We start from the raw sequence: 16,399 nt of genomic DNA, 5'->3' as shown, positions 1-16,399 counted from the left end.
TCTGTACTCATGATGGTGAAACAAATAACATTCATTAAAAGAGGAGGTGGAGAAAAACAAAAGAAAAAAACCCACCAACAACAAAAACGCCAGGCAGGGGTAGCGCACACCTTTAATCCCAGCACTCAGGAGGGGCAGGTGGATCTCTAAGTTTCAGGTCAGCCTGATCTAGAGCTCTGTGTGACCCCAATGGAATACAGACACACCTTAATCCCAGGAGACTGAAGTAAGCAGATCTCTGAGTTCAAGGCCAGCCTGGTACAGAGCAAGTTTCAAGTAGAGAAAAGCTTAGGTCCAGATATGGTAGTACATGCCCTTACTCCCAGCACTCGGGAGACAGGAGCTTGCAAATCTTTGAGTTCTAGTCAGTTTGGTTGAGTCAGGGAGTTGAGAGGCAGTGAGTGAAGTTGAGTTCGCGGCAGGTCAGTTTGTGGAATTCAAAGGCCATTTTACTGGGAGTTTTACAAGAGGTCAAAGAAAGAACAATGTAGACACAGGTGAAAACAGAATGAGCCAAAGAATGAGAAGGAGCCAGAAGAGTTAGAAGAGATGACTAGAGTTAGTTTGAGCCAGAACAGCTGAGTTGATCCAGCCATCCAGAGTTCAAAAGAGCTAGAAAGGGTGAGCTTATTCAGCAGTCTCTGAGGCCAAAAGCATTCTAGGCCTACATTAGATCGCACAGAAACTAGAAGCTTCCAGGCCTAGGCCTAGGCTAACAGACAGAGGGAGTAAGCATCATAGACATTTAAAACAGGCAAATAAAAGTTACTTTTACAATAGGGTAATAACATTAAAAACAAAGAGCAGAGTCAAATGTGAAAAGCAGCAGATGTTATGGCAGTAGCTGCTGGCAAACTTGCTGTTTTACAAGGTAAGACATAGGACTAAGGGTGTGGGGAGCTCAAGAGCTCAGAGAAAGCAATAAAATGACAGTCCTGATCAAACATGAGTCAGGTCCTGCCTCATCCCACAGATCCTAAGTGTTTTGCTTCCATGTAAGTGGACACATACACCTGCAGTGCCCACGGAGGCCAGCAGAGGGTGCTGGATTCCCTGCAATTGTTACAGAAAGTTGTGAATTACTATGCTGGTGATGAGAGCCAAACCCAGGTCCTCTTAGAGAACATCAAGTCCTCTGAACCGCTGAGCCATCTTTCCAGCTCCAATTCCTGTGCGTGCACGTGTATGTCATGTGGGCACAGGTATGGAGATCACGTCTATCTTACGGATTCCAGGGATCAGGCTTGAGGTAGTTGGTCTTGTTAATCATATCCATGAACTCAATTAGGTCAAACCTCAAAACCAGAGCATTTACCAATTGTACATGTGCTGGAGAAGTAACATTCGAGGTCCGATGTGGTGACACACCTGTAATCTCAGCTGTTGGGAGTGGAGGTGAGAGGATTAGGAGCTCAAGGCCAGTTTCAGCCTTGTGACTACGTGAGACACCATCTCACAGAGCTATAGTTTCATGGAGCCATTCTTGCAGGTGTTGCGTGACTCATCAGTTGGTACACATTTCTACAGTAACATGACCAATAAATAGTAGCCTAAATGAAACTCATCCTCTACAAAACTATTCACTGAAAATGTTGGGCTCTCGGGAAAGCATGGATTGAAGGGAACCTGATCAACTCTTAAGAGAGGAAACCGTATTGGCCTCTAGCCAGCTTCGTAGTCCTTGATCAGAACAATAGCGTACACGATGTAATGGTGTCCCGCTTTGTTTTTTCTCACCTACCCCAAACACAAAATCATCTAGTGCCAACACAGTTTTCAGTCCAGAGCTATTCCGTGCATGCTCAGCAGCCACCATCCTTCTCCAGCCCAGGCCAGGATTTCAAACTTAAGCTACTTTTAGTTTAAAAATAAAAATAAAAAAAAAAATTTGCAATTAGAAGCCATAACCACATTGTCACCACTGGGATTGTTGACCAAGATGAAGTCTCACTCAGTAAGAGGACTTATAAATAAAGAATCTGTTTTTGCTTTGCTGCAGGGGGTTTGCAATCTCAGCATGACTGCCACCAAGCCCTCCAGGCAAAAGAAACAATCACTTTGCCTGCTTTATCAGGAACCGGGGGCAGTACATTAATAGAAGGCCTGTGGGAGCTGTACAGGCAGCCTCATTGGAGATGCTGAAAGCCAGACTGCAACTCATCCTGGGTTTAAGCCTGGGGCTCAGCAGAAGCCACTGTTCCCATTCTTCTCAGCCACAGTTCCACTCCATCTTAGGCATCTGGTATACACCTTCACAAGAGCAGTGCTTTACTAGCAATCATCAAAAGCACCCAGAGACTACCTAATGTGCTTGTCACACTCACAATCACCAAAGGAGTTTGAAAACTACAACCAAGGGCTGGAACACTGGCTTAGTGGGTAAGAATGCTTGCTATGCAAGCTTGAGTACCTGAGTTCAAATCCCCACCACCTAGGTAAAAAGCTAGGTCTGTCTACATGCATGCCACAACCTCAGTACTGTGGGGTAGATAGGAAGACTGCTGGGACTTGTTGACTTCCAGCCCAGCTCCAGGCACAGTGAGAGACATTGTTCTCAAGAGAACAAGGCAGAGTAGGGAATCTGAGGCACTGGTATTTAACAACAACAAAATCTTTCCTAGATAAGAAACACAATACGATATGTAGATGCTGAGAAAAGTGTGCCCTAACCTGCCCCACAGAGAAGCCACAGCCTGTGTCTGTTGCATGGGCTGGAGAACTGTGTCTGCCCGTGCCAGCCCCAACAAGCAAAGTCTCACTCCTACTTACAATTTTTCATATTACTTTTAATTGATTAGTGAGATGCTCGTGCATGTTTGTGTGTTGAACTAAAAAGGTCACAGGATGCCTGTCTAGTCGTAAAGCCTGCCCGCCCCTACAAATCATCTGTAGTATTTCATAAACAGGAGTAAAATCTATTCAGAAACACCATCCTCCCAACTTCCAACTCAAATACTGCCCTACACCTCTCTGCAATACACAACACACAATTTGGCAGCACAGTAAGTGGCCTTTATTTTACCATTTGTAGAAAATTGGCATTTCTGCCTCAAGGTTCATATTAAAAAATGATCAGCAGTACTTCTGAGCATTCAACAATGCTTATACAAGCAAGGCTATTCTCCGTGCTCAAAAAACAAGACTTGTCCCGAGAAAGCTTATCAGACCATCTGCCACAGAGTTCAGGACCCATTTGTGACTGTGTCTTCTTCCAGCTCTTCTTCACCATCATCACTTGGCCCTGAAAAAAACCCACAAAACCACAAGTCATGTCAGTTTTGTATTATCCATCCACTCACCAGACACATACACATTGATTAAAAAAAAAAAATGAATACACACACACACACACACACACACACACACACACACACACACACAATTTGGGGCAGATTTTTTGCAAATTTCTGAGTTTGAGTCTGGTGACACTGAGTTTCAGGACAGCCAGGAGCTATGTAGAAAGAAAAACCAACCAACCAATCACCAAAAAGTTTTGTCTCATCCAAATGTTTAGGAAAACCAGGGAAGCTCAAGTCTGTCTATCCCTTCCATAGTCAGAAGCAAACAGCAGCTTCCCAGAAACAAGCTACCACGGCTTGCCTGGCTGAAGTGGCAGCTTCTTACAGACAGGTTCACAAGGTGAACTTCAAGTTTTCTCAAGGACCTCTTCCTGTTCTTCCCTGCAGCCCACTACTCTACCTTGTGTATCTGAATGTATCTTCACCCACGCAGGCACATGACTCTTTGGAGAAGTCCCTGTACTGTATTTTGTACGTCTTTCAACTGTTGAGTCATGTATTTCCACTGGTTTCCCCAGAAATGTGAGTGTTAAACTGCAGACCTACATCTTCTTTCTCTCGAGGCCGCTCTAGTGGCGGGGCAGCTTGAACCCAGGGTCGTATGTGTGCTGGCTAGTGCTCTACCAGATTTACATCCCCAGCCAGGCTTCCCAAATGTTCCTTTTTGCTTAAAAGCTTCAATTGTATCATTGGTAATAAACACTGCGGGGAGCTGGGACTGAACTCAGGGACTTAAGCATGGTACCTATCCCTGAACTCCATCACCTGGCCTCCTTGCTGAGGCACCAGCAGCTTTTACCAGTGCAGATGCTACCAACCGGAAAGAGCAAACATCTCAGCGTTATTACAAACCTTTTACCTTGCATGTCCCAGAGACCACAACACCACGGTTCTTAAGAATATCTTATCTCGTCTCCTGAGAAGCTCCTTGCAATAGATACTGCTGATGTAGGAAGTCATTGTCTTCTGTAATGTCGTCACTGTCATTTGCCCTTGCTGCTGCAGTAAAACCCCCTGCCCCATACTCATGGAAGCAACCATCACTAAACTAGGTGGGTCACAAAACTAAAACAACAGCTCAAAGATGATGACCCTTGGAAAGTTAGCAAGGTAGCAAGTCCAGGGACACTCACTGCAAACTTGGTAATATGTGTTCATTTGGACAGTTATCTCTAGTGCTCAACATGCTGTCTGACACACACTTGGCGTTCAAACAACAGAGCATCTCACACCCACAAACACTGGCCGTGTGCTGAACACAATCACATTCCTCCCCCACATCCTTGATGACAGTGCTTATCTTAAACTTGAAGATTAAAGTGCCCTCCTAAGACAAAGAAACCTGCCCAAGGACAGGACTGGTCAGGCTCTTAATACAGTCCGTCCTGAACCATTAAATCACCACATGCGGCACCTTGCTTTACAGGAATTATGGTGTGGATTATTACAGAAGACTTTGGTTATTTTGTGCAGACAGAGAGCATACTTACATAAACCTAGACAGAGTAGGCTATTAAACTACTCATCTGGTGAAGGCAACTATTTTCTTCAAACTATGAACTTAGGCAACATGTCACTGTTCTCAATAACATGGACAACTGAAAAACAAAGCTAAGTACCTGTGCATCTATACAAATCTAAACACAGACAGCATAGAGTAAAAATACTGGGCAGAAGAATTTTTAAACTGTCACCCTATGAGAATGCTACTGTAAATTGTTTATTCATCTACCATATAGTAAAATATCCACTATATAGCATGTGACTTAGATGTTCACATAGTCACCTCTAGAACTTTATTCTTTCCATATTATGAAATGTTTTTCTTCAACATGTATAGACTCCATAAATATCCCAATGGCTTAACTTTCTTTACTGACCTTCCCTCCTCCCTTCCTATTTCTTTTTAGAGGGTTGAGGGGAAAAAGGGCCTTCTGTAACCCAGGCTTGTCTCAAACTTGTTTTGTAGCCAAGAATGACCTTCAACTCCTGACCGTCATGCGTCCCTCAGCCTCCTACATACTGTGTTGTCATGGCAGCCAGATAGTACTTTGTAATCATTCCGATATGCTGTTTTAGAAGTTCAGACAGAACAGTTTTCTGACCTGATCTGCGCTCTCTGCCAGGTATCTGACCAGACTGCAGCAGGCCCTTCAGCCGCTCCACTTCAGCCAGCGTCGATGCGTTCGCTATGGCATTCTAGAAAACACAGGGGAAGGGATATGATGACAACACCCAGAAGACACTACAGAAATTCCAGGCAACTTTCCCATAGGACATAAGCCACACAGCTCTGTGCTTGGGAAGAAGCCCACGGGCACAGGGCACATGGCACCCTAACAACCAACCTAGAAAACAGGCCATCAATTTTCAATATTTTGGAAGAGATTCAGGCCCTTATAAGGGAGAAAAGGCAACATTTCACAATCCCTAAAAGCTAAGTATCTGTTTGGAATCCTGTTGCTGGAGACTTTAGGATTTTCTACTAATATTCCAACAGGAGATGTCAGGTAGCAAATATTTGGGGGGGGGGGGGAGCTAAGGCAAACTTCAAGACTGCACACCAACATAACTGCTCAAATTAGTAAATGTACCCTGGGAAAAGGAGAAACACACCGATACCTTCCATTAGTTCATGTAATTATTCAAGCCAAAGTCTGGTCCAACAGTAGCTTTAAGCTAGTATCCCCCCGCCCCCCCCCCCCCCACGAACTAGAATCAGCAGAGTCCTAAGGACTGTGGGAAGACGGTCTCTACAATCACATCGCTGTCCTATTCTGACTCTCTCTAGTCCCCTAGCCCCAATACATCCTCACCTTGATTGCTTCCACATCCCCTGCAGATGGTCCACCTTTCTTTTTGTCAGTTGGCAAACCAGCACCTGGATTAAAACTTGGGAGGGAGAATATAACTGTTACATTCTGACTGGTGCAAGCTGCTTCTCTTACTTTCAAAAGCTTTTGAAAGTAATTCAACCAGTGTAGTATCTTATCTTTGTTAACAAACTGATACAAGAACTCTCTCCTTCAGAAACACCACCCAATCCATCTTCCTATAGAGAAAGCAGGGTGTTTAACACCACATTAAGAAGGTAAATCAAAATATATGCTCTGCTAACCTGGTAGAAATTTCCTGTGATGTCCAGACCATGAATGGTCTGCCACCATCATTCAAACGTGATACCGCATTAACCACAGTTTGGGGCTCAATTTTGCAGGAGGCAAACTGCCAGACAGTGTTTCTGAAGGGGAAGTGGAGTTAGGTTGGATATCCGTATCTTACGTTTTGCTTCTCCTGGCAATATCCTTTGCAAGCTGTGCACCCCGTTTGCCCTTGAACATTTTCTCTGCTTCCTGACGCTCCTACAGCGACACCACACACAGAGTTAATCAAAACAGGAACACCACATGCATTTAGATGCCTTCCTCAGAAAACATGGGAGAGAATTCTCCTGAAACAGTCTGGGTTGGTAGAAACACCAAAAGCCAACTTTAAATTAGGAGACACAGTAGTCCAACCTTCTCAGGCAAAGCTCTCAAAAAGTGCCCATCCTAGCTTCAAAGAGGGACTTCCGAGAGACTACAGAGATGAATTAGCACTTCCTACAATGAAAAAGCCATTCTTTTTTTGTTGTTTTTGGTTTTTCGAGACAGGGTTTCTCCGTGTATCCTTAGCTGTCCTGGACTCGCTTTGTAGACCAGGCTGGCCTCGAACTCACAGTGATCCAGTTAGTTGCCTCTGCTTCCCGAGTGCTGGGATTAAAGGCGGAAAAGCCATTCTAACAGGCAGAGCTACTCAAAGCTGAGTTACACTATGCTCCCTACTGGGAGCACATCTAAGCAGACAATTCACCATGTAGTTCTAGCATTTGGCCAACTTTGGAATGGCCAACAAAGCTCTACCATAAACTGCTAAGAGGCAAAACAAAAGAAAACAACCCCAACAAAACAGTAACAAACAACCCTAACTTAACGGCTTCTTTCCCACACATTCAATTTCAAAGTAATGGTAAAATTTACTTATTAAACAACTTGGAAAACTCAGCAATGAAAGCATACAGAAAAGGCCAATTCTGCAGTGACTCCCAGCCAGTGCGCAATACTCACTTTTAATTTCACTTTCTGAAAGTCTAGCACTCTGACTTGTGGAACTTTGTAAATCACATACAGGCGGTAATGCTTCTTATTTGTCACAGGATTTCTTAGGATACTGTAAGAAAAGTGACAGCAGTACATGTAAGAGGGTCATTTGAGAAGTGTGAGGACTACAAGTCAGGAGAAAGCACAGCACTCTTGTTACTTCGCTGTCATGGTGACACATACCACCCAGGGAAGAGCTGTCTATTAGCAGCCTGAAGGAGCTATTTCAGGACTATTAGTCGCATCATCACAAGTAATTTCCATACCTTAGATATGTCAGTGATTTGAGAGATGCCAATGGGTCCAGATCACCCTATAAAATAAGAGCCACAGTAAGAACAAGGCTGACAGACATGTTACCATTCTGATAGTCTGAAATGACAAGTATCTTTGAAGTAAACATCCACACTGTTTACTTATTTTTTACTGCTCCAGGACCTAATCCAATACTAATACAACCTAATAAACTGATGAATAATATAGTCCAGCTTCTTTATGTCTTGGAAGTAACAATACCTGCTTCAAAAGAAGACAAAAGAAAAAGAAGAAGAAGAAGAAGAAGAAGAAGAAGAAGAAGAAGAAGAAGAAGAAGAAGAAGAAGAAGAAGAAGAAGAAGAAGAAGAAGAAGAAGAAGAAAAAAGATTCCCTACAGCAATTTCAAAGTCACTACTAAGGAATGATTCCAAAGTGAAACCAATGATAACACTAGTGACTTGCTTGGAGCAGCTGCTTACATGGGAACCTCAAGCCAAGATCTTGGTCTAGTGTGGGGTTTTTGCTGTTTGTTTGAGACAGAATCTCCTATACCCTGGGCTAGCCTTGAACTTTCTATGGTCTCCGATCTTGATCCTCCCAAGGGTTGGGATTACAGGTATATGCCACCATACCTGGTGCAAAATGTCCTTTCTTATTAGTATATCCCAAGTGGCCTCAGGGAGTGTATTATCTTTGAAAAGGTACTGCTATCCTAGGCCACCCTGCCTCCATCTCTTCACATATTTTCAAAGACAAGATGAATAGCATAGCTTAAAAAATTATGGGTACTAGTTATTGTGGCACATGTTTTTATCCCAGGACTCAGGAGGGAGAGACAGACAGAGCTCAGTGAATTTGAGGCCAGCCTATTCTACACAGTGAGTTCAGACCAGCCAGGGCCACATATTTTCAACTCTTCCCAAACTGTCCTGGAGACCATGATGGAACAAAGATAGCAACACTAAAAAGACACCACCAAACGCTACAGGCAAACTAGACAAGGTATTCCTAGAAAGTGTATAATGGGAATAGGCCGGGGCATCAACTACAGAACTTGTATAGTGTTTGTGAAGAAGGTAGGGGAAGCCAGGAAGGTGTATGATAAGCCAGAGAACTCCCTGATAACCCACAGGCGTTCAGTGTGAGAGCAGCTGCCCAAGGAGCTGCGTGTTCCAATAGTAAGTCCAGGGAGAGCCAGATAGTGTGTAATGGGGCTACAGCAATGCGGATGCTCAGGCTTGCTGTCTTTTCTCCTATTGGGGACAAAGTCTTGCTATACAGTCCTGGTTGGCCAAATTGTGTCCCTTCCAGGACACACTCCTACACTAAGGAAAAACTTGGGCTAGGCCTAAAGGAGTAACTCAGGAGCGACACTGGAAATAGCACAGATGAAAGCAGGACTCACTTCTGCAGCATCCAACTGGAAGGAAACAGAGGTCAGTGTGGCTTTGTAAATGAATGGCATGCATCTTTGTTAAGTGCTTTACAATTTTAAAAAGCAATGAGAGAGGACAGAGTTCTCAGAAAGCAAGCAGCCATCTTCACACGATCGGAGGGAGCGCTGGAGCTTGAGAACTGGCACACTGCACACTGCCACAATGAGAATCCAAAAGGAATAAACACTAAAGTGTCTGTTGTACATGCACAACACAGAACACAGCAACAGCATGCCAATGGGCTTAAAAATAAAAAAGAAGAGCTAGGCCTGTAGCTCTGTGTGTGTGCAGGGAGGAGGATGCTTGCTTAGCATCAGAAAGGTGCTAGATCCAGGTTTTGATTCTACAATGTATCACCCAAGGCACTGATTCTAGAAAGACTCCCCGCTGGCTGGGACCTGCTCTACCCCAGCTGTGTGCCAGTAGAGTGCTGGCTTTAAAAGCTCGGTGTAGTGGCTCATGCCTGCAATCCTAGTATTTGGGAGGCTAAAACAGGAAGCCTGTAGGAAATTCGAGGCCAGCATAGACTACATATGGAGTTACAATTCACTCTGGTGACACAATTAAGGGAGTGTCTCAAAACACAATATAGGCTAACAGTTAGTCTCACTGATAGCAAGACCCCACTGGTGAAGTCACCACATACTTTTGTCACAGGACATAAGAAATCAAGTTGGTGCTGACCAGAAAGCTTCCTCCCAGCCAGCTAGCTTTCATGGTACCAGAAGGTGCTATGCAGGCTACTGGGACAAAGAGTCATCAGCAGTCTTACCCAGCCGTGAATACTGTCAGCTCAGTAACGATGACGTGGCAAGATATACCCATAGGTGCAATGATGGCACAAATGTTAAGGTACAAACCATTTTCTGACTTGATTTAAGGCCCAGTTCCACAGAAGGAAATGCATGTCTGATACAATAAATCCAGTTAAGAAACCATGGTTGGGGAGCTCACAGGCCTTAGGTGTGAACTACCATTATTATTTTGTTAATTGGACATAGCATCAAACTGCCCTCCAAATACATATCTCCAAGCCTACAGATTGGTAGTGCAGGTCTTGGACCTCATTAGAGAAGTTTCTCTGTGGAGTGGACATTTGTGGAGTTTACGAGCAACTCACAGCTGGCCAAAGTGTAAAGAATAAATGTCTCTGGAAGGCTGAGCCGCAATGGGACATCTACATCCACTCCCTTTCTGCCAGGCTCAGGCTACTGAGGAGGAAGGAAAAATAGAAAGACTGTAAGAGCAAGGGGGGGGGGGGGGGGGGGGGGGGGGGGGGGGGGGGGGGGGGGAGAAAGGCCAGGCCACATGGTGCATCCTGGACATATCAGCATCACTGCACTCATGAACACACAGTGGCTGTGTCATCTGCATAAGCCCAAGCTGGCCAACATTCCCACATGGAAGATGGTGGGGGGCTCACCTCTAGCTGAGTAACTTTTCACACTGGGGCAGCTGGGGAAGGGAGAGTCAGTATTCTTTAAGAGTGTGGCTCCTGGTAGGTCAGCCACTCTCCTGTAACAGCTCCATGCCCCTGAGTATGGTATATGGCCAGCACAAATAGGACATGGTGGGTTAAAAACGGGAGGGCTAGGCACAGTGGCTCAGGAGACAGAGGCAGGAGGATCTCTGAGTTCTAGGACTATAGAAATGACCAAAAGAAAAGAAGAAGAAGAAGAAGAAGAAGAAGAAGAAGAAGAAGAAGAAGAAGAAGAAGAAGAAGAAGAAGAAGAAATAATAATGAAGTTGTGAGAACATGTGGGCAGATATGGGAGGAACTGGGGATAAATATGACCAAAATTTACTGTGTACATGTATTAATTCTCAAAGAATAAGAACGTTACATTAAAAAATAATTGTTAAGATTATTGTAAAGACATTGGTTGACTTGAAATTGATGACGTTGCTAAGAATAGATATAGATACAGATAATTTCTAAGCCATTTGAAGGAAAAATGGAATGACAGAGAAAGCGCACATGCATACATACACAATAACAAAAAACAAAACAAAACAAACAAACAAAAACCAGAAAAACCAGAACAGCTGACAGAGAAAGCCCCCTTGAAAGACAAACTGTGATATGCCAGTAATACCATTAAATTAAAAACAGACTTACCAGTAGATTCAAAAAATCCTACCACTGGGGCTGGACCTAGTGGTTAAGAGTACCTCCCAGGTTTGAGTCCCACCACCCATGTGGTGGCTCATGGCCATCTGTAGCTCCAGTTTTAGGGGATCTGATGCTCTTCTGAGCATGTGGGCACCAGGCACACATGTGGTACACATACATATATGTAGGCCACACACTCAAACACACAAAATAAATCTAAAATAAAAAAAAAATCCTATTACATGTAGTTTTTAAGAGACAACAAAAATGAAAGTTCTAGATGGTAAAAAGATTTGTCATGGAGCATTTAACCTAACAAACAAACCACAAAAACAAAAACCAAAGCTGTCTGGGCATTTTATATTACATGACACAAACCTCAAGGCCAAACAGTATTAACAGACAGGTCACAAGGTTCAGTTCCCAGAAAAATACTAACAAATTAAATCTTGTACGAATTAAAAACTAGGCCAAATGTGGTAGTGCATATGCCTTTAATCCCAGCACTGGGGAGGCAGAGGCAGGCAGATCTCTGTGAGTTCAAGGCCAGCCTGGGCTACAGAGGAAGTTCTAGTACAGCCAGGGCTGCACTTCCCTCAACAGAATCAAAAATGGAAAGGCACACCTGAGTGGGCAAAGAGATCTGTGACATATATAATTCAAAAGCTTGTCAACTCCCAACACAAAAACCAAACCAATACAACCATAGGGGGGGAAAAACCATTAAAAAGTCAAAAGCCAAAGGCTGAAGCAGCAAAATAATCAGGAAAAAACCACAACACACACACACACAAAAACAAAACAAACAAACAAACAAAAAAAAAAACAAAGAGAAACTAGGAGATAATTTTCTGAAGCAGGAAGTATCCTTAACCTTGCCCCTTAAGAGTCTTCTCCATTCAACTCACCAGCTCCACTAGACTGTTGTTGGTGAGGATGAGCTCTGTCAGACAGGGAAGGGCCTGGTCCAGCCCTTCACCTATACGGCTGGAATAAAAACAAAGGCTCTCAGTGAACCCAAATCTAAACAAGCTAACATTTACCTCCCTCCTTGCCAAGTATTTAACACCTCGATGTAAGGATATCCTTCTCCCACACCCCATCTCAGGGACAGCAGCAAAGCTGGAGCCTTGTCTGAGGCACAGGGCCAGTGACAGGGATGCGATGACCCCAGAAATCCACGCCTGAGCATCTTTCCATTGCCAAGTGGTCTGGTGCAACCCAAGGAAAAGTGAGGTAGGAAAAAACCACTTAGCCAATTTACAACTTCTTGTTCAAAAACCTAAAAACTCAATAATTCTGCATTCCGAGAACTGGTCTAAGATGGCTTCTCCCCAAAGACAACACCCAGTGCTTTTATGTGTATGGGTGTTTTGCCTGCACTTTATCACATACCAATTGTGTGCTTGGTGCCTGTGGAAGCCAGAAAAGGCCCTTGAATTCCCTGCAACTGGAAAAGGAGCGGCCAGTACTCTTAACCAGGGCAATGTCACTAGCCTCTGTAGTCTTTTCTTAATAAAAGCTTTGCCAGCTGAGTGGTGGTGGCACAGGCCTTTAATACCAGTACTGTGGAGGCAGAGGAAGGGGGATCACTTGAGTTTGAGGTCAGCCTGGTCTCCAGAGTGAGTTCTAGAACAGCAAAGGCCACACAGAGAAATCCTGTCTCAAACAAACAAAACAAAACAAATAGGATCTTAATTTCACAGAATTGTATTCTAGAAACCAACTACAAATTAAAACAGCAAGATGTATGAGGTACAGGCACTCAGTGAAAAAGTAATTTTACTTCATAAAAAAAGATTTTATTGAGACAGTCTCAATATGTAGCACTGGCTGGAACTTATTATATAGACAAGGCTGGCCTTGAACTCACAGAGAGCCACCTGCTTCTGCCTCCCAAGTGTTAGGATTAAATTCGAATGCCAGATACCTGTCCTTTATAAATCTTTTTATTATGATACTGTTGATAACTGCTCTAGAATCTAAAATGTATACCCAGCAACATGTTTTAAATTCAAAGTTTAGTATCGGCTATGAATATTACAGATCTCTGAAGGGTGGCAGATAGGTCAGACAATGCCCAAGTTAATCTCCCAATCTCTTAGGGAAAATGCTCTAGTCATTTCTCCCCTTATGAGACAGGGAGAGGCTGGAGAGGTGGCTTCAACAACACAGAGCTCTGGCTGCTCTTCCAGAGGACGCAGGGCTGTTCCTAGCACCTGGAACAGCTCTCTAACTCGGGCTCCAGGGAGTTAAACTCCAGCTCCAACGCCCTCTTCTGGCCTCTAAAGGCACTAGGCAGATATGAGGTACAGACAGACACACCCACAGGCAAAACACTAATTACATAAGATTAAAAAAGATATCTTCGGGGTACATTGCAGCACTTACTTCAGGGAAGAAAGTCTTCTCCCTGGCAGACACTCACCATATTCTGTTATTGTTCACCAATAATGTTTTCAGTCTTCTCAACAAAGGGAAACCATCCAGTTTCCTGATCTCATTGTCAGAAAAATCAATAGCGTCAAATTGGTCTAAGGTTGCACCTAGATTTTCAATGACCGGAATTTTATATCCTGTAGGAGGGAAAACAATCCATACAACAAATATTAATATAAATGAAAGGTCCTGATGCAAAGCTTTCATTTGAGGAAGTATTAACCTGACACCGATGACATGTCAAGCACTGTACAAAAATACAAAAGAAAAATGACAAACCAGTTACATGGGGTCCTTAGTGCCATGAAGCTTATAGTCTTCTGGCAAACTTGAAGAGGCTGAAGGCAAGAGCAGGACAGTTGGGCATACTTACTAGTACTGGTGCCCGCTGTCTACAAGATCGTCTACAAGATATTCACACTGCTCTAAGTCCTTAGAGCTGTTAGGCTCCATGACAGACTTGGACACTTTAAACTGCTTAGTGTTAATGCCCAAGCCCTGGTCAGAAACTGCTGACAGGTGTTCTCCATCCTGCACACAACTCATCCGTGTATCCTCACGGTACCCTGTCTCTCCTCTGTGTCAGCTCCAACGGTTTATATACAACCACAAATCACACCTTGATTGTCTCCTTGATTGTCTAACGGGCATAATTATCACGGTACTACAGGACGAAGAGGTACCCAACACAGTTGTGAAAGAGTGCAAAAAAATATGGTACCAAAAATAAGTATTCAAGACTGCATGGCCTTCGGAGATACAGCAAAGACCAAAACTGCGCCAAGACAGTGAAAGGATCAGATGCTCCTCCACTGACTGGACTTTTCTCCGAGAAAGTTAATTTCAACATAGAAAAGCACTAGGATTTCTCATACATCAGCAAGACATTTTAGCAAATGGCAACGCATAATGCCCTTCGACTGTGGTTGCCTCAGGTCACACAGTCTTACAATCTTAACCCCTCTCAAAGCCATCTCCTGAAACGCCAATGATTGCACTCTCGATTCTATGTTTTTTTTTTTAAAATCAAGTTCGGTATCTACCGCCCTAAACATGGAAGCGACCATTAGGCTTTGGTCAAACACTTGAATCTTGAAAACACCTCTTATAAGAGTTAATTGTCGGGGGGCTGCGGCTCTGGACCACTGCTTGCCTGACAGGCACAAACCCTGGGCTCATCCGAAGCACCATATAAACACAGTGCACAGATCTATCCAGCACCTAGACAGTAGAGGAAAGAGAGTCCGAGGTTTGAGATAATCCTTAACTATATAGCCGTTTGAAACCAGCTTGGACTACAGGAGACCCTGTCTCAAAAAGAAACAAAACCAAACGGAAATCACTGAGCAATTAAGATAACAGTGGCACATATCCAACCCACCCTCGCAAATCATAATAATTGTTCAAAACCAGGCGGCCGCCGTCCTGTAAGTACCATGTTCAATTTTCCTAGCTCTCAAACAGTTCAGGCTGCTGAACACGCCGGGCAATGCCTAACGACTACGGTCCAGGGAAGGAATCGAGGTACCGTGCCTGCTAGCAGGAGCGCCGGTAACAAACGACTCCAAAGGGCCCTGCGGGACCGTCGATCGGCAGCACCCCGGGGCCCGGTGGGAGGTCCGGCGGCCAGGCTCCGGCCTCCGCGCACGCGGCGGGGCCGGCTTCCCGCGGCCGCGCGCCGGGACCCGGACACAGGCCGCGCTCCGCCCAACTCACCGCGGAGGTCCAGCTCACGGTCCCTCACAGCATTGGTGTACTGCGCCGCCTGCTCGATCAGCTCCGCCGTCAGTTTCACCATCCTGTCGCTGCCCGCGTCGTAGCCTCGGCCACCGGCCTGCGCCTCCCGCCAGTGCCGCGTCCCAGAGTGCACCGCGCCGCGCTGCCAGACAGCACCAATCGTAGCCGCACGCGGCTCGACCGCTAGGCTAAAGCAATCGAAAGCTCAGCCGGGAGTCGCGATCGTCGTCTTGGCTCTCGCCTGAAACGTCCCTGGGAGCGTGGCGAGCCTAGATTCCAGATGTTTGGGTCCAAAACATGCGGGAGGCGCTCTCTCTCACCTCAGTGCACTTTGAGGGAGGAGTAGTAAGAACTTTCTCCATTTCCTCACCCAACAGGGGGCAAAAGCGCCTGATTTCGGATCCAGCAGATAGGGGCACATGCAACCAAGTAGTACGCAGTCCCCTTCAAGCTTGAGGCTGAACTTGTGGCTTCTAGACATTTAGGTATTAAATATCAAGGGCCTGGCCAGATGGCTTAGAAGAGCACTTGCTTTTGCTATGGACTGAGTTCGCATTCCAGCACCCAGCTGGGCGCCTTACAACTGCTTGTAACTCCAGCCTCAGGAGATTCTTTGCCCCATTTCTCGCCTCCTTGGACACCGGCCATCCCAAAGACACATATATACATAAAAATAAAATAAATCTTAAATGATATTTATACTGAAGGCCGGGCATGGTGGAGGATGCCTTTAATCCCAGGATTTGGGAGGCAAAGGGAGGTGGATCACTGAGATTGAGGCCGTCTGGGTCTACACAGCGACTTCTAGGACAACCAGCACTGCGCAGAGAACCCTGTCTCAAACAAACAAGCAACAAAAAAGTTCCTATGAAGTGCAGCAGAGTACACACATCAGAAGTCTGACATTTGATAAGTGTCCGCAGTGACCACAACACACCCGGAGAGCCTTGCCCTCTGTCTCCAAAGGCCACTGGTAGCCCA

General features: G+C 44.9%; 1 protein-coding gene across 1 annotated transcript; it reads right to left on the bottom strand.

Moving 5' to 3' along the window:
- Window positions 1–3,101: 3,101 nt before the first annotated feature.
- On the bottom strand, window positions 3,102–15,565 carry Snrpa1 (small nuclear ribonucleoprotein polypeptide A'). The gene is made up of 9 exons (XM_051148693.1): window positions 15,398–15,565; window positions 13,671–13,818; window positions 12,151–12,229; window positions 7,705–7,751; window positions 7,406–7,508; window positions 6,582–6,661; window positions 6,116–6,191; window positions 5,405–5,498; window positions 3,102–3,241 (listed from the first exon to the last, which is right to left on the bottom strand). Exons 1-9 carry the CDS (start codon window positions 15,477–15,479, stop codon window positions 3,183–3,185), a joined length of 768 nt encoding a protein of 255 aa, XP_051004650.1. The 5' UTR covers window positions 15,480–15,565; the 3' UTR covers window positions 3,102–3,182.
- Between the last annotated feature and the right edge of the window lie 834 nt (window positions 15,566–16,399).

This window comes from Acomys russatus, chromosome 7 (assembly GCF_903995435.1).
Source record: "Acomys russatus chromosome 7, mAcoRus1.1, whole genome shotgun sequence".
NCBI lineage: Eukaryota > Metazoa > Chordata > Mammalia > Rodentia > Muridae > Acomys > Acomys russatus.
This window is presented reverse-complemented; position numbering and strand designations above follow the sequence as displayed.